Source organism: Prorops nasuta, unplaced genomic scaffold (assembly GCF_024137725.1).
Source record: "Prorops nasuta isolate Cenicafe-Biocafe unplaced genomic scaffold, Cenicafe_Pnas_1.2 PNAS00011, whole genome shotgun sequence".
NCBI lineage: Eukaryota > Metazoa > Arthropoda > Insecta > Hymenoptera > Bethylidae > Prorops > Prorops nasuta.
In genome coordinates this window covers 4,253,504-4,276,785 of record NW_027116808.1, presented here as the reverse complement: position 1 = coordinate 4,276,785, position 23,282 = coordinate 4,253,504, and the positions used below count along the sequence as shown (strand labels likewise).

The following is a 23,282-nucleotide window of genomic DNA, read 5'->3' as shown; positions in this document are numbered from 1 at the left end:
TCTTTGTATTTTTTGTCTTATCTATTTTTACATAATACCACATATTATACCTCGTTTACAGTGTCAGATGGCAAAAATTATAAAATGCATTTTTTTATTATCTCTTTTTTTACAATAAAGAATTCATGCTTGTTTAATTACATTACCACCAAAATTGTAATATACTAATTTGATTTTACAATACGAGAGCGGATGTGAGGAACTTAAAGACGTGTGTACATATAAATACATATACATACTTGGTAAGTATATGTATCATACAAATATATGTATATTTATATACACACATTTAACTGTAATAAAATATATTAGCTAGGATAAACAATTGGCCAGTGATAGCATTTTTTTACAAATTCATAGATAATTTTAACAGAGGATGATGCAATACAATAATTTATGCAGCAAAAAGTTACAGTCATTCCTCGCAGAATACATTTAGAACATAATATATAATAGATCAATAATTAAATTAATTAAAAGAACCACATGATCACTGGCGCGAGGTTTTTTTACATAAACCAATCGATGTTAATTGTTTACATGCGCAAACATTCATTAATACCCGGCAAACGTAATTTAACATTTTTCCCGTACTGTATATCGCAAGTGGAATAAATAATCTATGGAAAATAATAAGAGAAAAAGAATCTACTAGAATCGTATAAGATAAACTTTTAAGAGCAGACAACAACAAATTATCCCAAATAATTACAAAACAGGAAAATTTAGTAATATCTACAATATCTACTTGATTTGTTTATTTAAAAATCGTTTCTCTTTTGGTATGACGTACAGGCTGAAGTAGTTTCTGGTATATGTTTTTAATGAATATCCAAATCATATTGTAACGTCGCTGAAACGCTTTGTGATTGACAAAACATCATGTAACGGGCGGTGTATATTTCTGACTGACATTTGAAAAAGTGTAGACGAACAGAAACCGAATGCTCTCTCCCCACATACTTCTTAAGATTTAGTGACGAGATTGGACTGACTTGCCACTTCTCTTGCTGTTATCTATTCATTTGGAAAGAGACGAATAAAATGACTCGTTGTTGATTTCTTTTTTCGCGGTGGCATTTTCACACGACTCAAAATACCATCACCAAATTCCTTGATAATTGTTATTAATAGTAATATTATTATTGTTGTCACATTAGTCTCAATTTGGCAAACGTTCACGATGATGCTTAAATAGTAATAATTTCGGGGTAGTGAGATGTATGGACGAAAAACAATCAATGGCGATTACAATTTTGATCAAGCAATCGTATCTTTACGTATCCAATTATTCTTCAATGGCACCAGGGATATGCTGAGTTCTTTCCTGATTAAATCCTCGAGTGCCATCCGGACCTCTTGGCTGTCTGACTACGGTTAATTTTGGGCCGGTATCTTCCAATGATGTAGTGCGTAACCGACTTATCAAGCGTTCAGGGCGCTGCTGCTGAACCGCATCACTGTTAAAAATGTGTGAAGCATTAATGATTTCTCTCCTCTCGTTTCATATTGTTTTATCGATGCATGGTATAATAATGCATACCTTATTCGAGTGACATTACACGCGGACGATTTACCAGTACGCTGGTTCGTCACTAAAACAAACTCAACCTGATCCCCGGGCTGTAACGTGGCATGATCACGAACTTCGCTAGTATGGAAGAACAATTTTTTGCCCTCTTCCACTTCATAGGCGAGAAAGCCAAATAGCCCTTTTACCGCGTCAACAGTGGCTCTTCTTTTTTTCCGCACTGCTGCTATATTACAAGCGTAACCATCGGAATCGATCTGAAATTGTACTGGGTCACCTGCTTGTAACAACTCGCGTTTATTCGTAAGACCCATGATTCCGAATTCATATTCAGCGGTTTCCTCGTCTTCGCTAGTTGGATTAACTTTTATCAATCCAGCGTACTCGGCTTGTTCCGGATTGGCACTGCGTAAAGGTCGCATCACCATCCCATCGAGGATCTCGCTGACAGCCGTTGGCCGGGGAATACTTCCACGGGGTACCAATCGAACACTATCAGCAGCTATACAACCACCTGAACCTCTCCCATTTCCAGAGCCGACTGTACATTCAATATCAGCCCCCAGCTCCAATGTATTGGCATCTCCATCAAAATTACTAAAACAACAATCAACAATAGGTAATTATACACTTCCACCCTTCTATTTACAAAGTAAAATTTATATATTATACATAAAATCTACCTAAAATGGAAAAATATTTCTTTATCGTGATTGATTGTTTCAATGAAACCAAATCCGTCCTTTAGTGCAGCAATGAAACCTTGACAAATTTGGCCATTCGACTTTTTATTTCCATTTTGAATCTTCTCACCAGCGTTCACCAGCGATATGTCAACAGCTACTAACTCCTTATTACGTTTCACCTGACAGATACTAAATTGAACCTAAAAGATTATAGCACTTAAAATTGTAAGAAATCTTTTTCAACAAGTTTCTTTATTACCTTATCACCTAGCTTTGGAATATTTTTAGAATCACAATCCTTGGTAAAGAAAATAATGCTTTTTTGTTGATTTTCTTTCGTATAACCAATAAGGCCAGGTTCAATCCCATTTATATCTTGAATTATACTACCTAATAGATCTTTTTCTATAATAGATTCAAACTGAACAGTACCAGCTGGTAAATGTTTCAGCCTAATCGCACTTTGTCGTGAATTAGAAAATGATGATGAAGGATCCTGCAGAAAAGGAAAAATAAATTAAAAACTTCTCTCAACCCTTAAAAAAAGGAGAAGAAAGGAATAAATGAATTAACTTATCCGGTAGGTCAATATAAAGTACCTGTATGACTGTAAATTCCACCTCGTCGCCTACACTTATTTCCCGATCAACATCTAGAACTTCGTTAAAATGAAAAAAAAGTCTCGCTAGATCTCGGTCTACACAACGAATGAAACCATATCCATCTTTTAGAGCTGCTACAATACCCTGCTCTCGTCGTTCACCGGAAACGGTAAAAGACTCAGGTAATAATGATATCTCCGTTGCCCTTTTAAGTTGATCTCTGGTATCCGTAGCAATGCGAAATTGGACCCAGTCTCCGTGTCTATAAAAATTAATTCATTGTATTAAAATAACAATTAAGAGATTAAATTGTAATGTAATACATTACCTGAGAGTAAAGTCGCCTTTTTGATCCTTATCTCCGAACGGGACTTCTACTTCGGAATAATCATTATCTCTATATCGAATTCTTCCTGGTAAAGGATCGTTATGATGGCCACGGGCTGGAGTTCCTCTTTCAAGAGGTTTCAATACTTGTCCCTTCACAACTTCATTACTAACTTCTTCAAACACAATTGAACCTGGTGGTAACTTGGTAATATTACAAGCTACCTCTTTCCCCTATTAACAAAAACATACGTTCAGCTTTAACCCTTATTGCTATTTTTTTAGCCGTATATGAACAGGATTTCTTTACATTTCGCGATTGTATTATAAATTCCACGTCGTCTCCCAATCTAAGCTCCTCTTTCATGGACTTAGCTTCGCTAAAGTGGAAGAAGATTTCCTTAACTATATCGGCTCGTTCAATAAAACCAAAATTATCTTTCATCGAGCACACCACGCCACGATAACGAACAGGGTGTGCGGGATTTTCTAACCGAACATGACACGCACCCAAATTTCCACTGTAATTCAAATACAGATCTATGAAAGGTCAAATTAAATTTGCCTATATTCTATTCAGTTTTTCTTCGTAATTACCGTTGGTTAGTAGCAATTTGAAATGACACTTTGTCACCGCCGCGTAAAGTGACATTCCCTTCGACGTCGTCCTTAGTATATGGCAGAAAGAAACATTCTCCTCGATTTTCGTAACTAATTCTCCCTTGTGAATCACCACTATCGTGTAGTTCCGTCGTTACATTACCCGTAACACGTTCTTCGCTCATAACCTTTGGGAAGAGATAATTTATATTCATTAAAAATAATTTACTAAAAAAATTTAATTTTAAACTTCAATTTTATAAATTGAAACCAGGGAAGAAAGAAAAGTTTATTACCACCTCTGGAGCAATTTTGGTGACTGCGCTAGCAATAGGTTTACCCGTTCGTCGATCATACGTCATTTCAAATTCTACAGGATCACCAATTTTCAAATGCTCAATGTTACCACTAAATTGGCTAAAATGAAAGAATAGTCTTGCCTGCCTGTCACAACACTGTATAAATCCATAAGAATGCTAAAATAAAGGAAAGGAATAATGTGAGATCCAAGATTAGAAAATATAAATAAACAAAGGAAGGTATTAAGCAGATAAAAAATTATTTACCAATAATTTTTCAATAATACCCGTTTCTCGTGTTCCTTGATAGGCAGACTGATCTTGGTAAGAGGTATTATTACTCGTTGGCTCTCCAGTATAACTAACATTGTTATCCATATTTGTGAAAGTTCCAAAATTAAATCTTGTTGCTCCATTTCTTGTTAAATTCTGAGCACCAGGATAGCTGCCATAGGTGGTCGAATTTTTTCCACAGTCAGGAGGTGAGCCCATATACTGATCACCACTGTAGTTGGTGCCATTTCTATAGTTGTTCGTCTTAGACTGATTGGATCCTGCTATGACTTTAGGGCTTGGTATAGCCATAGACTTAAAATCAAGTATTGCTGGGTCAGAGTTCATGATTGGCGGCTGGAAAGTTTTCCACTGAGGATTGTTGGACATTGTCTCAAAATTTTGCACAGTTTTATGTAAAATATTTTCTTCTTTCTTATGAGGCAATCAGTAAATTCTCTTAATGTTCACTTTGGGTTTGCCACAAGAAAGTTACATGTGTATATATATATACATATATATATATATATATGTGTGTGTACATATAAGTACATACAAGCATACATATACATATATATTTTTTTATACTTACAATTAGAAATTTTTAGTCTTTTTAATTATTTAAGTGTTAACATATATATCACAGAACGGTTCTTGGTACCTTATATCTTTGTTCACTATTATAACGTTACAAGAACTTAATGAAGAGGAAGAGAGGTTCTTTAAAATCCTGCACGAATCCCGACTTCCTTATGACTGGATAGTCAAAGGATGTTACTTTTAGTACGTATTATTTAGAGTATTTTTTATTACGTATTATAAACTGTTCATTGGAGTGCCAAATAGATCCACCTGAACTTGGCACTCATCAAATATTGGTGAAGATGCTTTGTATCCAAATGTAGTAGCACAATCTCAGCCCCAAACACAATCACGGTCACTATCGATCACCTAACTCTCTCCTGACAAGGCTTCTTGTGTACACGATATATGAATGAACAATATGATTAAAGTCAATTTTTGAGTCAATATAAGTAGAAAATTCTTCACACATAATCTCAATTTAGCTTGCTCAAGAAAAACCGTGTCCTCTTTAAACATCAATTATCCCTTATAAAAGGAGTAAATTAATAACTTAAGAGATTTAAAGGATAAATGTTGACTTGAAAATCCTCAGATGTCTTCAATGCGTGCTGAGTGTGATTGTGTGGTTCCGATGCTTCTGTATTAAAGTTTTCTTCTTCAGCTTTTATATGTGTAGAATTTATGGTGAGCCTTGGTTTCAAAAGTGTCCTAAACTAACAATTACACAAGCTGTAACATAAAAAATATGCCTTTAGAAATTTTTTCTAATATGTTTGAAGCATCATTTTAATAATTAAATTGTTTAGCTCCAAAATGTTATAATTGGAGCATGAAATGTTACATAGAGGTACACACATGAATACATATATATGTAACATATAAATTGCTATTGTTTTAAGGCTAATTTAAAATCTTGTCATTTCATTTACAATTATATGCTTTGACTATTTAATAATTTTATTAAATTACTATAGTTATTAGAATAGTTAATTGATAGATTATTAAACGTACAATAATAATTTTCTCTTACTCATGAAAATAATCCCTTCCCCTCCCCTCTCTTAATCCAAGCTTTAAAAAAGCTATAAAGTGTACGGAATTTATCGCAGGATATAAAAATAGTAGAGATAACAAAATAAATTAGGAATAGATTTTAATAATTTAAAACAAAAATTCTTCTAGTAATTGTGCTTCGAACCGAGTAGCTAGGTAATACAGGACATATATCATGTGTGTGATCGCCAGTTACGAGATTCTAATTTTTTATGAGGTCACCTATTCATCGGCATTTCAATGGCTGAAAATACAGCTTTCTCGTTATCAAGATATATAAAACGGATAAAAAAAATAATAAATATTTTAAAACTGCATAATTTAGGAAAAACTGAGCAGTTCAAAGGCGTTAGAAAGTTTGGGAAAACTTACCACGACACAGCACAGCACTGACGACATGCCGCCATGTTGAATGTCAACATTCAGCATTCAGCATTCACATACAAAACAGGAGAAACTTTAATATCTGTGTGTCTCCCATAGTCTCTCCCCCCACAAGGTTGTTTTTTATTTTCCTCGATTCTCCCCCTTCACCCCCTATCGAATAATTATCCATGTAGTAGCATGTTACAATCGAGAAGTCATATAGTCTTCATTTTTTTCGAAATCAAATTTTAACTCGTTCTAATTATTTAAGTAGTTTGGACAAATTTTGATTTCTGAGAACTTAAAAGTAATGTACTGCGCGGTATGGTTGACATGTAATAAAATCTATGAAATTCTTAATTTTTTCATCCATTTAAAAGAATGAAAAATAATTTTACATAAGATTTTTATAAAATATCTTTATACTGCTATGCTTAATGTATAAAATGTAAAAGACAAATTATTTGTGTGGGTAAACCTTAAATGACATTTATTTTAATTAAAGTTTTAGTATTAGTATATAAAGTGACATCATTTATCCCTATTGAATAAAATTTACAATTTAGTGTTGTAAAGTGATTGGTGAAAACCAAAAACTTATTGTTAAGAGTTTAACTTTGGGGAAGTTTCATTATTTGATCTTGGATAAACTCCCAAATAAGTTAATCTTCGCCAACGAAGATCCTCAGGATCTGGAGTTGGAGGTGCAGTAACACATTCTAGGCTAAGCTGAAGTGCCTTTTTCAATTCATCATCTTCATCTGAATTTTCAGCTTTATTTATTACTCTTCCAGAATTACTATTGGTATGGAGGTCCAGCCTTAATTTCAAGGATTTGTCAATATCTTCTTGGCATTCATTGCCATCTTCCATACTCAATTGTAATGCCTTTTGGAGTTCTTCATTTTCGTCATCTTCATCATCCTGTCCCTCAATTGTAATAGGAATTATTCTTTCATGTAGGATACTTTCTGATTTTGATGTTTTTACAACAGTTGCAGGAGCTCTGTCAAGAATCAAAGGCTTGCCTTTTGATGTAGAAGGCAGAATGGATTGTGGAACTTTGACTTCACCTAATGCAAGAGCAGCTTTTAAAATTTTATCTTCATCTTCTGCCTTTGATCCTAAGCGGTAACCCTTTGATGGAATTTTTGTTTCGAATTTGCTATCATCTTTTGATTTTTGCATAACAACAACTGGATTACTTCTTAAAACTTCATCAGCTTCACACTGTGGTAGAGTTCCAATTACAATAAAAATTGAATATCCTGCAAATTTTTATAAATTGTTATTTTCATTGTTTATCCAGATAATATTTGGTAAAATTACCTTCTTGTAGTAATTGTGCCAAGTACATTGCAAGATAAGTATCTGATATTAATTGTGGCCCATTAAGCAAAGAGTTCAAATTAAACCATTGATTTCCAAGTTTTCTTATAGTAAACCAATGTCCTTTATAGTTGCAAATATAAGCCCTCATTTGGCTAGAATGTAATAAAGAATTTATAAATTATTATTGCTAGAAATATAGTATATAATAAATGCTCTAATTAAATTTCTTTAAGTAGAGAGTTTTAGAATAATAACCTACGAAGGATCATTTTGTGCCATTAAAGATGCTGATTCTGTGCTATTGTACAGTATCAATTCTAAGCCCCAGACTTTTAATGCACTACTAATAACTTGAACTGAAAAGTATCCACTATCATCCATATTACCTGATGGTTGCTAAACATAAGGAATAATAATAATAATTTAACATTGGTATACTGTTTGTTATATAGAATAATAATATTCAAGAATTATTTTACCTCTAAAAATTGTTGGTACTCCTCACTATCAATTCCAGACTCTGCCATTCTTAATCTTTCTTCTTCGTCCATTTGATGGCCAAAATTAGCAAGATCTACTGCATTAAAGTAAGGTCCTTGCAAGAGAGCATTTAAACAATGTTGAGCACATAAATATCCTTCTTGCTGAAAAAGAAAATATCTGTCAGTGCCTTATTTCAGACGTTAAAATGAGTAATATCGTCGCAATTCTTACCTTCTCATGAAATATACTGTCCATTTTTTCCTAAAATTTACTTAAATTGTGTCAATTAAAACTTAACACTAGAGCATTAGGCAATTAACAAAAAAACAATATCTCAAGTAGGTTGACTGGCAATTAAACGTCATCCACGAAAATATTTTTTGGTTATAAGCATAGGCTAAGAATTATTATGAACGGTAATGGTGCGCAAATTAGCAGTGTGTTGTGCTGTTCTGCTGTTGTCCAAATAGTCCAACCAAATTTACCAAATCAAAGCCAGTGGTCAAGTGGGTGTGCGGCGCGGCGTGCGCCGTGTGCAGTGTGGTGCACTGTGAAGTGTAGTAAACTGTGCACTGTGCAGCAGTACGCACGCATTTAAAAAATACATATAGTCTATGTCACACATACTATATCAATTATGATGGCAGCTGGACGTTTTCGCTGGATTTCTTTAATTGTAGTATATGTATATATGTATATATAGGAGCTTGATATTATTGGTTGAGTAAACAGTGCTTTTTGAAATTGACCAATCGTATCGTGCATTTTACTCAGCATTTATAAGCAACTGTACGGTTGAGCTCACGCATTGGTTACACATTGATACGGTGTGTTATACATATGTATGTATAACTATTTTGTAATATCAGGTGATACCACCAGATACCACCACCGCGCTCAAGAGGAACACCCAGGCCTATCCAGAGTATCCATCCAGAGATTCCAGACTTTACCTACTTTACTGAGTTTACTATCCACCTTTACCCAGTGCAGTGCAGGCTGCAGCAGCTACGTAGTTTGATATTTGCTACTTGTCCGTATATACGTTCTATCTAACAATAATCTGCAGGTATTCCTGTCCTGCTGAATCCTGCTTGTCCTGATCAATCTTAATAGACTTTGTTTAAAAAAGCGACTACTTCGGAATATACATCAGGTCGCGACTCCTATATAATTATTTAAAATAAAGCATATATTATATTTATTCTCGAGGCATTAAAAGTTTTTCCTTTCTTCGGCACCTAATGGTTTTCGATAAAATAAGGTGAGCAGAAAATTAGTAGGCGGCCATAATCAAACAACCAAACCGAAGTGCGCGGCTTCTCGCGGTCTTTACCAATTTGCCAATTGCCCGGTTGCCCGTGGACCTCGACTCCGGAGTCCGGACTCACCCGAATTGCTCACTTTATTTGCCAGATGAAGCAACGGATTAAGTAGATCCAGCGATATTTTGGCAAGGAGAAACGGAAGATAATTGGAATACGAAAGAACGGACAACGGGTCATTGGTCTCGGTTCCAAAACGCATCAAGCTCCGAAAAGAGGAAACAAGAAACGTTAATATGAGTGCAAAAACAGACGTTAATAGACGAGTCCTGGCCATTCAAGCTAAGAAGAAGAGGCATAAGCCTAGCAAGCGCAAAGGAAAGACCAATTCTCAGGGAGAAACGGATACACCAGGTGCTCAGTGCTCCACCAAGCCACCTTCCGCTGCTCGTCCTGAGCAGGATTCGTGGTGCTTCCAGGATTCATCCTCCCAAAAGCAGTATTCCGATAATGGAAACAGGTTCGCATTTATTAATTATCTTTTTATTATTAACCTTGTTAATCAACGGTACTGTTAATTGCGATTACCATAATTTTCTGTCATACCCTCATACGCAACGAATCTTCTTTTAAGTTTATTCGCGTCTTTATTTATATTTTATAAAAAATTAGAAATATTTAATCTCCTAAGACCTTATTTATGGTTTTCATCTTATACCAAAATAAAAAATTTTTTTCTTATAAAAAATGAAAATAACAAATAAGCAAACAATTCAGTCAGGTTTTGCGTATGAAAGATTTAAAAAATTTTATTTATAAATTTAAGGTTAGAACCATGCCATAGTTCTAGCAACGAAACAATTGAGGATGATGATGAAGTATACAGCGGTGAAGAAGAAGAGCAGGAGGATAGTAGCGATTATTGCAAAGGTGGTTATCATCCTGTGAAAATAGGAGATCTTTTCTTAAATCGATATCATGTAACTCGTAAGCTAGGCTGGGGTCATTTCTCAACTGTATGGCTTTGCTGGGACTTACAGGTAAGAATTTTCAATAGTCTGCCATCAATTTCTTCACAAAATTTAATTTGAATTATCTTTCCCAGGATAAGAGATATGTTGCCCTTAAAGTGGTAAAATCTGCTTCTCACTTCACTGAAACTGCATTGGATGAGATTAAGCTTTTAAAAGATGTGAGAGATACAGATCCATCTGATCCAAAGCGCAATAAAACCGTCCAGCTGCTCAATGATTTCAAAATCAGTGGAATAAATGGGTTACATGTGTGTATGGTATTCGAAGTACTTGGGCACAATCTTTTGAAATTAATAATTAAATCAAATTATCGAGGTATTCCACGAAACAACGTGAAACGCATTATTAGACAAGTTTTGGAAGGCCTTGATTACCTCCACAATAAATGTAAGATTTTTAAACAATACATTGTTTGTAATAGTTTTTATGTACAATTTAAGTATTAAAAAAAAAAAAATGTTTTCTCCAGGTAAAATTATTCACACTGATATCAAGCCTGAAAATGTGTTAATATGTGTAGATGAAATTTATATAAGAAAATTAGCTTCCCAAGCTACAGTATTGCATTCATCAGGCATGAAGCTGCCAGTATCTCTTGTATCGACAGCTCCTAAAGAATTTCAAGAATCAACTTCAAATTCGAAAATGTCGAAAAATAAAAAAAAGAAACTTAAGAAGAAAGCCAAAAGGCAGAATGAATTATTGAAAAAACAAATGGAGCAAATTGAAGAAATTGAAGAACAAAATAAATTAGCAAATAACACCCGAGAAAATGGGGAATTAGAAACAAATAGTCCAGATCAAGAATTGAATACAGAAAGCTTAGAAGACAATACTGAGAGTAAAGAGTCTCCAGATATTTCAGATCCAGCCTTGCCTACCACTCATATAAATGGTATTGATAATTTGGCTGGTGGTGAAAATGTAGAAAACCAATCACCCACTAATACTGAAAAAATAGACAATACGACATTGTGCGATACTGAAAAAAGTTGCGGTGAGGAATTATTACTTCCCGACCCTGAAGACACCGATGAATGTAGCGAAGGTAATAGACAAAATTTAAATGAAGCTTTTATAGCCGATTCACGATTTGTCTTTTATTCAGTTGGAAATATTTTAGGTCGCAATCTTAATCCGCCAGAAAGTAAACAATTGAAACGGGCATCGATGGATCCTCTAGATCCAGCTGTCGTTGAGTGCGACGTCGAAGTAAAAATTGCGGATCTTGGTAATGCTTGCTGGGTACACAAAAAGTTCACGGATGACATCCAAACGCGTCAGTATCGATCTTTGGAAGTTCTGCTAGGATCTGGATACGATACTTCTGCTGATATATGGTCAACAGCGTGCATGGCGTTTGAACTAGCTACGGGAGACTATCTTTTCGAACCGCATAGTGGTAAAGATTATTGCAGGTAAAAGCTCTTTTTATGCAATATTTTTTTTTAACTTATTAAGAAAAAGACTTGTAAAAATTTAAAGTGTCAGAATAGTTCAAATAAAATAATTAAATTTCAGGGACGAAGACCATTTAGCACACATTATTGAATTGCTTGGTGAGATTCCAAGACGCATCGCGCTTTCGGGGAAAAACTCGAAACAGTTCTTTAACAAGAAAGGTGAATTAAAACATATTACAGGTTTAAAACCTTGGGGATTGTACGAGGTGCTTACAGAAAAATACGAATGGTCGCCTAGCGAAGCACGCGAGTTCGCCGAGTTCCTAACTCCAATGCTCGAGTTTGACCCGAGCATGCGGGCATCTGCAGCTGAGTGTTTGAAACATCCATGGTTGCAAATTAAGTGATCACATTTTTTTTTAATCGTTTTATTTCAAAATTTTACACTTGCCGCTCCTACCGCCCTAACATATTCGTAATCCGAGAGTGTATTAGGAAGCTAGTATCCTTTAAAATAACAAGCACGACCATCGTACTAATATCAATACCTGTTTTATTTCTGTATAAAATTCAACCATTGTTGAAAGTTAAAGTCTAATTAAAAAAATTTACGTGACTGTTTTAATTTATTGTATGTATTTTATGGTAATGGACATTTAGCTAGCTTGTTAAAGGTGATATGAATGACCTATATATGTATATATATACATACATATATATGATATTTACATATGACTATTTTTGGTTTGCAGATAGCACCCAAAGATTAGTTATAATGACAAAGGCTGTAAAAGCCAAAAATCTAATATATACATGTATACATAATAAACGTACAAAACTTATGCTTCCAAATGTAACACTCTCGGTAACCACTGAAATTTTTTTATGAAAAAAAAAGATTAAATTTAATGCTTATTGGTTCATTATTCAATTTATTAAGTAAAGTATCCCAAGAGTCATGGGACCTACTCGTAACATATACTACAGAAAAATTGACATTTTCACTGTTCTAGTATATATGATTGCTTTAAAAGTTCTGTAATTTTATAGACCAGTGAAAATGTTAATAAAGGGCAGAGCCGTTATGAAAATAAATTTTATATTACAACAATGTTAAGAGTTTTGTTTCAGATATCGTTAATTTTTTACAAGGACTGAGTATTTAGCAATCTGAAATTACAGGTTCTCTCCCTCTCTCCCCTGCTCCTTTCATGTTAACTTTCCAACTACCTCGAAGTATGCAAGTAAATAACGATTAAAAATACTTACAAAATACAGATTTAAGAAATCTTATGTGTTTACAAAAGTAAATATTTGTATAAATTTTTAGATTGCACATTAAGTATATTTAGAGTTGGTCGTCAGATTCTTGGTATATTTAGCCAACATAAGGACACAGTTCGAAATAAGACATTGTTTGGGGAACAACCAATATTATATCACGTCTAATATAAGTACTTAAAAAGAACAATTAGAAATATTTCTAGAGTAAATATTAAATGAAAAATTAACAAGAATTCAGTGATCCCGAATGTTTTATATTTATTAGATACTTATTTAATAATATTTTTAGTTACTTTTTTTTAAGAAAGAAAGAAAAAGATAAAATAATTTGATTTTGAAGAAAGAATATCATTACTGAAATATTGGCTTATCCATATATTGATATGAATCAAAAGTTAACAGAAATAAATGGTAGGAAGAAATAAAGATCATCGATAAAACGACATTAATTTTGTTGTAAATTTTTTAAGACCAATTAAAACCGATAGTGAATTGTCTTATTTCGCAGTGCGATCCAATTTAATATACAGCTTGCACTACAATATTTTAGGTTTGTCTCTGCTGCTGTTATGATTAAACAGATACAGAACTATGTAAAAGAAACGAGACGTTTCTCCTCTAAAAGGAGCCGAGGATTATCGAGTATTTGTAATTGTAATTTTTTGGGAGTCAAGAAATTTGATATTAAGTTTTGCGTTTTGAGCATTGACTGACTATAATGAGCTCTCTGCCGGTTTGTTGTCTTCTATTCCATGTGAGGAAAGAGCGAAACAGATCGTTCAGTGGACATTTTACAATACTGTAATTAAATGATAAAACGATAATTTCATGCTTCCTAAAGGAATGCTCTGTTTCGCTGAACCTAATGCCACATTAAAACCATTTTATATCAAGAACCATCTACAGTTAGTAAAATTTCTGTAAGAACAGTGTACAAGTGTTTGAGCGTTGTGATCGACATAGTATATAGATATTCTATTATTTATTTAGTAAACGTATATTTAGGTAAAAGAGAAATACGATTTACCAGGCAGTTTGTGCATTCCTTTGTATAGAGGTATCTTTTTTTTCATTGTTACGTTTCTTTATTTATGGTCTTTTGTCTTCTGTAAGTAACCGAACAGGTGAAGTGAATGTATCGGTAAAATTTTGGAAAAGTTAATCGATTTGTCACGGTGAATTATTCGTACAATGTTAATTGGCACGTGTATGAATTAGTAATTTATTTATCGGTTGCATTGTATTAAGTAGATGCATTTTTATTGCTCTAATCGTCTTTAGTGCATTTGACGCTTTTTTTAGGAATTGTTTTATCTAAGCTTTTTTTAAGATCAATTTCATTTTATTGACATTATTATTATTAACTTTTGACGACAATTAGCTGCTTACAAGGCTCTTTTACCTTTGTTACGTTTATATACGGGAAAACAAAGAAATGTGATTTGTCAGAGGTAACGCGCAGTACCCTGTGAACCATAAACCCTTCTTAATTTTTTAATATTATCGGTTTATCGTGTTAAATTTGTACAGTGAATCATGAAACTAAAATAAATATAATCATATTTTACAAACTATTTGGTAGTTGAAATCCGTGCAGAAAGTGAGCAATTGTTTATCGTTTTGTCCAATAAGACAACGCGTCTTTATTGGAATTGGAAGCTTTTGTCTATGTTCATTTGCAAGCATACTCTAATTTTAATTAACGGGAGGATAAGAAGTTATTAACTCATTATTTATTGTTACTTATTGTTAAATGCTTCAGATGTGTCCCATGTGGATTAATCTTGATCTGATTTGTCCTAGTCAAATAAGATATAGATAAAATGATCGTGGCAATTAAGAAAGATCACGAATGGCAATTGATGCTGTAGCTTTACGGATTTCAGAGGCCAAATAATTTCACACACTTCGCACATTAAATTATAAAATAATTATGGAGAAGCAACTATGAAGATTATTTAATATACATAGGTGTGATCGCTTAGTTAGCGCTAGGTTAGTTAGGATAAATTAACAGCATTAGAAATGTGTATAGCTTGATGTATAGCCTATGAAATTCCAAGTTTATTCAGCCTTCGATGCATAAAAATATGACCGATTATTTATAAGAATCATACGGGTTCCGTTATAAGGAGCCACATAGCGATTAAATCGTTCGCGAGCAGTAAATTGTTCAGGGAGAAAATCATTTATATAGGGACCCAATCTCGAAATTCACCAGGGATTCATGTTCCAATCGGTAGGCAAATTGCTCGAGAGAGAGAGAGAGAGAGAGAGAGAGAGAGAGAGAGAATTGTGTGAGACTATAATTTAACTCGAAATACCAATTATTGTTATTGTACACAATCAGTCTTTTAACGACCTGCTTTCAGGCAATACATTCTTTTTATAATACAAAGCTGAAGAGAAACTGAAAAATTATTGGTATCTATTGTAGAGTACACTTGTAAAGGGGTTCTGAGAATTATTATTCGGATGGAGCAATTCGAAGATATTTTTAAGAATTGCATAAAGAAATAAGAAGGACTAATACAAACACCAAGCTTTAATGTAAGTCGCATTGTGCATATAGCAACAAGTGTTCACAACTAAACATTGTAAATAGTGTTTGATGATTAATAATGACGATGAAGATGAACTTGAGGATTTTTGCAAATTTTCAATGCCCACGCCAAGTTTTTGAAAGCGAATCTTTTTTATCCAACGGTTGCCTAAGCAATATTTTTGGCACCCGGAGATTGCAATTCAATCGATACGCTTTCACTACTTTGTAAAAACGCGTGAATATTTAAATACCTTACTGATTGGTACATAGTCTTACTGGCTATAGATCATAGATTCATTTATCATTGCATGCAGTTATAAAGGTATACCTGTTGTTAAAATTAAAAAAGAACTAAAGTCGATTCATCTGCAAAGGAATTAATAGTTCGTGATAGGCGATACCACAAAATCCGTTTGAAGCAAAACAGACAATATGCTAATATTTGAAAAATAATTGTACTCTAGCTTCGATTGGGAATGCAGGATCGAACCAAATCCTTATTTGAAAATACATTTTGGTATCCTGCCTTCTCAGTTGTGATAAAAAAAGAGTACAATGAGCATTCCAGCGGTTGAATGAACTACTCCTACTCTATCATAGGAAATGACAAAACGGAAATAATGTAATCGCACGATTACCAGAAAGGCTATGGAAAAGTGTTGTGTAGGTAAGAGCTTAGAAATGTGAGAATACCGGATAATTGCAAATCGTACTCCAGTTCGTTAAGCGAAGAGAGTATTAAACGTTAAACTGTACGAAAAGTAGCGATACAGATTGGACTTAATATTTAGACGATGCCGCCGCCTCTACTATGTGCCCCATTTTGCGAACGAAATAAACTAATAGTCCTATGTATCCAGCTCCCCAGAATGATATAAAATATGAAATAAATTCACAAGAAAATAGAATTTTCATTTCCTTCTAAACCCTCTTTTTATTTAACCATTTATAATGCTAATCTTTCGATTTAAAATACTTTTTATTTGTCAACCTCTTTAAGATAGTTTCCATGCTACAATAAAACTGAACATTATTGTTTTTACTTTATAAGAGAAAATTATTTTTTTTCTTATGTCTTTGGGAATGACTTTTAGTTTTTAATGCAAGTTTCTTATGATACTAGATAGGGAGTTAATTTGACATTTGTAGAGGTGATAGAGAGAAAGAGAGAGAGAGAGAGAGAGATAATACCGTCTGTTAAAGATTCTCAACAATAGTCCATTTGCAGAGGAGCTACCTTTTTCATATGCTTTGAGGAAATCAAGAAAATTATGAGCTACATAAGATTAAAGGAGGTGTGTGAGGTTTTGATGCTACATAATTATTATATGTATCTTAAAACTTTCATTCCTGAAATGATTGAAACTATATTTCAACATATTGAAAAATAATACATTTTTGATTGTCGTAATAATCGATAACATATTAATAACACTATTATAATATTTATACATATCTCTTATACAATTTTATTTTTTTAAGAGTGTAGTAAAATAAAGTTTTATCACATGCTTTTATAAATATAGAAAAAAATGTGCTTTGCTAATTATTATAGTTATTAATTCTTACTTTGGCATATTTTTCACAAGTAATACATTCAACAATACTATCACGACGATAAATAATAAAAGCGGTATATTAATTATGTAAAATATTACAGCCTTTGGTAAAAAAGAAATCATTTTCTAATGGACAGTAGTTAAAATATTATACGCATTATAATAATTATTTACAGTATGCAGGAGTCTATTGTTTGTACATTGCGTTTTAATATTAGTGTATGATAATTGCCTGTTCAATTATACTCATGCGCATCCATCCAAGGTTATTGTGAGAACTGAAAATTAATCGGACCACTCTTCATCGTCCCTGCAAATTGATTTAAAAGGGGTGTGTGTTAAAACTTTGTATATTTTCTGGTGATACCAGATTTTACCCATCACCATCATCATAAAGCTTTTTATCAAAAGCAATTATCATGAACGTTACACGAAGCTTTTTGTTATAAATAATAAATAAATAAAAATTAATAAGGTTTGTCTGTATAAAGCCACAAAATAAAAAAGCATTCTGTGTACAGAGTTACAATAAATTGTAACTTAAGCGTGTTAAACCATCATCACTTTTACTAACTAGTATTAGTAGGACACAATAGTTCAGCGCAAACAAGTGCCACAAATATAAATTATTTAATTAAATACTCAATATAGACCCGTGACTAGGACGTTTAATATTTTCCTTTCCATTAGGATTATTCCTCGTTTTGCCTGAGACGTTAAGGTTCAATTGCGTGGTAGATGCCGTAGTAGATTCCTCATCCGATTCTATTGGACTTATTCTAATGGCTTGATACCATTGATTAGTTAAATCAGTCATTTGTGATTTACAGTCCTTTAATTCTTCTTGGGTGAATCTTCTGGTGAAGAAGGGAATAAAGAATTTCAAATCCCACCTTGCAAAACCACGTATGCGCGATTGGATGAAAGAAACTTCCATTTCCTCTTCCGTAAGTTCCGACAAATGTTCCGAATCAATCGTTTGACCCTATAATAATCCAAACCCGAAGATATTTATTAAAAATCTTTTCTCATAAATAAATCCATAATAACGACAATAATTATTACAATTTACTTACCCATTCCCTAGTCTTACTAAGAGATATTTCTTTGTCTTTTTTCTTTCTTTTACTATTTTTATTCTTTTGCTTTTTTTCAGCTCTTAAAAATTTTAGCAAAGGCATAGTCGAACCGCCAAATATTAGCGTTGTAAACAACACAATAATTAACGTTGTGGTAATAATTACGTGACGAGTCTCATCGCTGAATTCCAAATGAAGTGACAATGCATAAGATATTGCTCCACGGAGGCCACTGAACCACATGATAAACATCATTTTTTTTGTAATTTGATGCTCTCGAAAACGATTAACGAGTAAAGCTAATGGAAAAATATTTGCTGCTCTACCAATAAGACATAGAATAATTGACCATACAACTAATGCAGGTTCAACCTATTAAATAATTTTTTTCACATTAATTCAAATGTTTAAAAAAAAAAGCAATGATCATTGTATTTTAAGTTAATACTATATTACTTACCCTATGTCTAAAGCTGAAGAGAGCTAAGCCTAAATATGCAAAAACACAAGTTTCTGCTATAAAAGCTAAAGTCCTCATGGTTTGTTGCATAGTTATTTGTGTTATTGTTGACAAATTAAAATGAGTGTAATGAGACATTACAATCCCATTAAATAAGATTGCCATTATACCTGAAGTTTTGAAAAATATTAGGTTAACATAAATTGTATTTTAACACATTACAGAAATGCTACTATTTACCAGATAGCTGTATTCCTTCAGCTAAAACATATGGAGCATAAGTGAAAACTAACATAATTCCAAATTCAAGAGAAGGATTTTTTCTAAGGTCAACGTGTTTCAGAAGTAATGCACTAATTAATGCAAAAACTACTCCAATTCCCGCTGATGCAAAAAACATCAAGCAAAATCTATTTAATCCAAGTATAATTGCTTCACTTGTTGTTGCTGCATTATTAGATTCTAATACTGAAGTAGTTAGGACAATAGAAATTGCATCATTCAAAATTGACTCTCCAAAAACCAACATATTTAAAACAGGATCCACATCCAATGCATGAAAAATGGCAACTGTTGCTACTGGATCAACAGCTGATATTAAAGATCCAAAAGCAAAACTTTCAACAAAACTAAGCTTGTAAGCAACTTGAGCTAGTCCCAAAAGATAAATTCCAGCTCCAATTACAAATGCAGAGATAGCAGTTCCCAATATAGCAAAGACCATTATGCTACCAATGTTTTGAAAGAAATTTCCTTTATGCAAATTATATCCAGATTCAAATATAATTGGAGGTAGTAGAACGAGAAAGAATGCTGTTGGAGAAAAGGCTTCTTCTTTTTTCCAATTTGCAATATTTTGATGAGACATAAGATTTATAAACATTCCTATGGCAGCTCCAAGAAATACTATTACCACAGATTCAGGAAGATATTGAAAATTAAATTGTAACATTAAATGTATCAATAAAATACCTAATGCTAAAACACAAAGGACAAAAAATATTGACATAGAGCTATTGTGCTCCTCTTCCGCTGAGCCTTTGTCAGGCAAAACTGGCTCAGCTGGAGCAATTGGTGTTGTGCTAGTATTAGTTGTATTTGTGATATCAGAATTTTGTGTAGAAATAATAATATCTGATGGTAATGTTTCATTTTTATCTCCATTATTGCTTTCTGATTCAACAGTGTCATCCTTACTTGCTGTCACACTTTTTATTTCCAGTTGTGGTGAATTTGTTGATATCTTTTTTATTTCTATAGTATTTGTATTAGCTTGAACTTTATCTGAATCAGTATAGTGTAAAGTTTCTTTTGACACATTTGTAGAATTTAATAATAAAGATGTGTTATTTTTTAACGTCAAGATCAAATCGGAATTTGTTTTGGTGCCATTTCGTAGGTTAGGTAGTGATTCTGTCACAATTGCTGTTGATTTGTTCAATTTTCCACAAATTAACAATACAGTAAATAAAATGATCCATTTTCTTTGTAGCTTATAATAGAACAGACACATATCCATGCTGGAAATAGCTCATATTACAATAAAAGTAATGTTGGTGACGTCTGCTTAGTATGGTTTTTCGAAAAATTGTTAACAGATGACCGTAATAGTGTGAACTGTGAACCAGGGATAAATAGAGGTTTGTAGTTGTGTGTGACCTCCCCTGGTTAATTTCTCGCATCTTCTAGTTGGCCCCACTGACCTGACACTCCGGGTGGGTACTCCAATCACTCCATTAGCAGAACTAGCAGAAAGCCAAAAAATTGCCACAACCCATTGACTGCCATTGACCAATCAAACCGATCAAACGCAATAGTAAAAATACATATGTATACAATGTCCGAATAAATTTTCGAAAGAACACACTGCTATCTAATTTATTCAACAATTTGGCAATTGTATGTATAATAAGTAATAACGGTTTATTTTGATTCATTTTTACCACAGGAACACGCGTATCTGGTTATATGTATACATATGTATATGTACTTATTTTTTAGGCGAAATATTGACTGTAATTTTAGTTAATATTTTCATGAAACGATAGTAATATTTGTTATAGATGTGGGAAATGAGTAGGTTAGAAGTCAATATTAGGAGACTTCTTACGAAATGCGAATTAATTGCAAAAGATGATCCGCAGAAAGACTGGAAGCTAGAAAAGGTTTAATAATTTACAAAATGTAACTCAAATTATTTTTAAACAATATTGACTTTATTTTTTTTACAGTATGTATTAGCTCTGGATGATATGTTGAAAGAATTGCAGACTTTACCAAAGTAATAAAAATAAATATATTTGTTTACTCTGTGCCTATAACTAATTAATATTAGTGATACATTTTTATTTACAGCAAACCTTCTAAAGATGTAATGACAGGGTACATTAAAAGAGTAGATTTTTTGAAGGGTTTTCTAAGTACCACCAAACTGAAAAATCCTGTTGAAAAAGTAATTGCAGCGCAAATGCTATCTAAGAGTTTTCTTAATAGTGATGGTTCTATTGCTCCAAATATAGCAACACAAATTCATCAGAGAACTACAGCAAAATGTAATAAAGAATTGCGAGATGAATTATTTAATTGTGATAAAGGTAGGTAGTAGAATAAAAATTTTAGCAGTAGATTCTAATAAGATTTTATGATAGTATTTAGTAGTTACATAATTTTCTTACTTACAGACATATCAAACACTGCAATAAGACAAAGAAAATTAACCAATGACACGCATAATGATGATGTACAAGCATTGCTAACATATAATAGAAATATTCAAGAAAAAGTAGCAGAAAATATGATATTGATGACAAGTAATATGAAAGAACATGCTTTAGCTGCAAGTGCAGTTATTAAAAAAGACATCAATTCTTTAGAAAAGTCTGATAAATTATCAGATATTAATGTTAATAAATTAAAATCAGAATCATTGAAGTTAGAAGAACATACAAAATCTAATTGGAGATGTTGGCTGTGGTTAATGATTGCCTTTGTTCTTGTAGTATTTTTTAGTAAGTATAAATTTAAATGTCAATTTAATGATTTTTCAAATGTTTAGATGTTTTTTAATGAACTATAGAGAAATCTAAAACATGCTAATTGTAATATGATAAAAATAATAGTTTGATGATTATTGCTTTTTAGATATGGTTTTATTTATGAAAGTTGCTAAAAAAAAGGTCTAAATATAAATACAGGCAGTTGCTTATCATCTGTTAACACAACTCATTTGCCAAATGTAATAATACTAAGGTTTTCTGCATTCTTGTGGATGAACCTTTATGTGTCAGTGAAGTGATGATTATTATTATTGGCATAACTGTATACTGTAACCAACTGTAACAATGAGTTCTTCAGAAAAACCAGCTATGCCACCAAAAACTACTTGGAAACCAGGTGAACTGTTTAATTAAGTACATAAGCTAGTTTTTTTCACCTAGTAATAGAGAAAGAGAGGCATATTTGAAGGTTATATTTAACGTAAGATTAAATCTGAAAATAAACATTGTTTTTTGTTTTAATGACTTCTACAGCTTCATAATGTATGGCTATTTTTAGTTTCTAATTTTTTTAATATAACATACAATATATAATAAACTTTAATAAATTTACCAATTTTTGTATATGCTTTATATATATTTAACCTTTACCTAATATTAATATTTCTAAATTTTAAGGCAAAGTCAAAGTAGTCAGAGCTTTATACAAGTACACAGCAAAAAATGTAAGTTTATAACTGTAATAGCTACAACTTTAATCATACAAAACTAGGATTATTTCATATTTATAGTCTGATGAATTATCGTTTGATGAGGGAGACCTGCTTTATGTATATGATGTAGATACTGAGCCTAATTGGTGGAAAGCAAAATGTGGCGACAAAGATGGACTTGTACCAAAAAATTATGGTACTACAAGTTTTTGTTTCATTAAAAATCAAATAACTTTTACTAAAAATTCTACAGTTCTTTCTAAATGCATTCATATTTTTAGTGGAAGAACAAACACAAGAGGTAGAACTTCCTTTGCATGAGGCAGCAAGAAGAGGAAATCTTAGTTTTTTAAAAGAATGTTTAAGACAAGGTGTATCAGGAACTAGTTTAGATTCTATGGGTAACACAGCCTTATATTGGTCTGCAAGAACAGGACATACAGAATGTGCAAAAGAGCTACTAAGCTTGCCTAACACAGCAATTAATGCTCAGGTAATGTTCATATTAATACAAATATTATTGTTTATTAAATATGGATTTTTTTTATAGAATAAAATGGGGGATACACCTTTGCACATAGCCGCAGCTCATGGTCATGCAAAAATGGTTGAGCTTTTATTAGAAAATAACTCAAATTCATACTTAAAGAATAATGATGGCTTGACTGCAGAAGAATTATCTTCTGATAGGTCAATAAAAAATACTATTCAACTTCATCAACATAAATATAATATTACCTGTACGTACAATGATGAGGATTACAATGATGAAAGTGATTAAGCAATCCTTAGGAAGATTTATTAATT

The 23,282-nt window shown here is 32.6% G+C and overlaps 6 protein-coding genes across 9 annotated transcripts; 3 read left to right on the top strand and 3 right to left on the bottom strand.

The window, feature by feature from the left end:
- Positions 1-77: 77 nt before the first annotated feature.
- On the bottom strand, positions 78-6,414 carry Unr (cold shock domain-containing Unr). Of its 2 annotated transcripts, none has more exons than XM_066733618.1 (11): positions 6,329-6,414; positions 4,313-5,632; positions 4,043-4,222; positions 3,744-3,934; positions 3,457-3,667; positions 3,148-3,380; positions 2,817-3,081; positions 2,477-2,713; positions 2,215-2,417; positions 1,544-2,128; positions 78-1,460 (listed from the first exon to the last, which is right to left on the bottom strand). In XM_066733618.1, the coding sequence occupies exons 2-11, from the start codon at positions 4,706-4,708 to the stop codon at positions 1,289-1,291; spliced, it is 2,673 nt and encodes an 890-aa protein (XP_066589715.1). In that variant the 5' UTR covers positions 4,709-5,632; positions 6,329-6,414; the 3' UTR covers positions 78-1,288. The 2 variants fall into 2 exon arrangements, with proteins under 2 accessions (XP_066589715.1, XP_066589716.1); XM_066733619.1 differs by having other exon boundaries at positions 4,046-4,222.
- Positions 6,415-6,795: 381 nt separating this feature from the next.
- LOC136777382 (ataxin-3-like) lies at positions 6,796-8,635 on the bottom strand. Its single transcript, XM_066733623.1, has 5 exons — positions 8,369-8,635; positions 8,134-8,298; positions 7,914-8,050; positions 7,652-7,806; positions 6,796-7,590 (listed from the first exon to the last, which is right to left on the bottom strand). Exons 1-5 carry the CDS (start codon positions 8,390-8,392, stop codon positions 6,926-6,928), a joined length of 1,146 nt encoding a protein of 381 aa, XP_066589720.1. The 5' UTR covers positions 8,393-8,635; the 3' UTR covers positions 6,796-6,925.
- A 411-nt stretch (positions 8,636-9,046) lies between these two features.
- LOC136777528 (SRSF protein kinase 3-like) lies at positions 9,047-16,720 on the top strand. 3 transcript variants are annotated; one of them, XM_066733883.1, is made up of 6 exons: positions 9,047-9,922; positions 10,229-10,442; positions 10,508-10,823; positions 10,906-11,484; positions 11,545-11,854; positions 11,958-16,720. In XM_066733883.1, exons 1-6 carry the CDS (start codon positions 9,699-9,701, stop codon positions 12,244-12,246), a joined length of 1,932 nt encoding a protein of 643 aa, XP_066589980.1. In that variant the 5' UTR covers positions 9,047-9,698; the 3' UTR covers positions 12,247-16,720. The 3 variants fall into 3 exon arrangements, with proteins under 3 accessions (XP_066589980.1, XP_066589981.1, XP_066589979.1); XM_066733884.1 differs by having other exon boundaries at positions 11,560-11,854; positions 11,958-16,719; XM_066733882.1 differs by having other exon boundaries at positions 10,906-11,854.
- Positions 16,721-17,016: 296 nt separating this feature from the next.
- Positions 17,017-20,453, bottom strand: Nhe1 (Na[+]/H[+] hydrogen exchanger 1). The gene is made up of 5 exons (XM_066734011.1): positions 19,007-20,453; positions 18,767-18,936; positions 18,304-18,678; positions 17,881-18,212; positions 17,017-17,537 (listed from the first exon to the last, which is right to left on the bottom strand). The coding sequence occupies exons 1-5, from the start codon at positions 20,283-20,285 to the stop codon at positions 17,513-17,515; spliced, it is 2,181 nt and encodes a 726-aa protein (XP_066590108.1). The 5' UTR covers positions 20,286-20,453; the 3' UTR covers positions 17,017-17,512.
- Positions 20,454-20,494: 41 nt separating this feature from the next.
- Use1 (Vesicle transport protein Use1) lies at positions 20,495-22,047 on the top strand. Its single transcript, XM_066734025.1, has 5 exons — positions 20,495-20,931; positions 20,998-21,047; positions 21,122-21,360; positions 21,448-21,774; positions 21,908-22,047. Exons 1-5 carry the CDS (start codon positions 20,830-20,832, stop codon positions 21,946-21,948), a joined length of 759 nt encoding a protein of 252 aa, XP_066590122.1. The 5' UTR covers positions 20,495-20,829; the 3' UTR covers positions 21,949-22,047.
- LOC136777599 (osteoclast-stimulating factor 1-like) lies at positions 21,950-23,256 on the top strand. The gene is made up of 5 exons (XM_066734027.1): positions 21,950-22,159; positions 22,441-22,487; positions 22,554-22,671; positions 22,757-22,968; positions 23,026-23,256. Exons 1-5 carry the CDS (start codon positions 22,108-22,110, stop codon positions 23,254-23,256), a joined length of 660 nt encoding a protein of 219 aa, XP_066590124.1. The 5' UTR covers positions 21,950-22,107.
- The last annotated feature ends 26 nt before the right edge of the window (positions 23,257-23,282 follow it).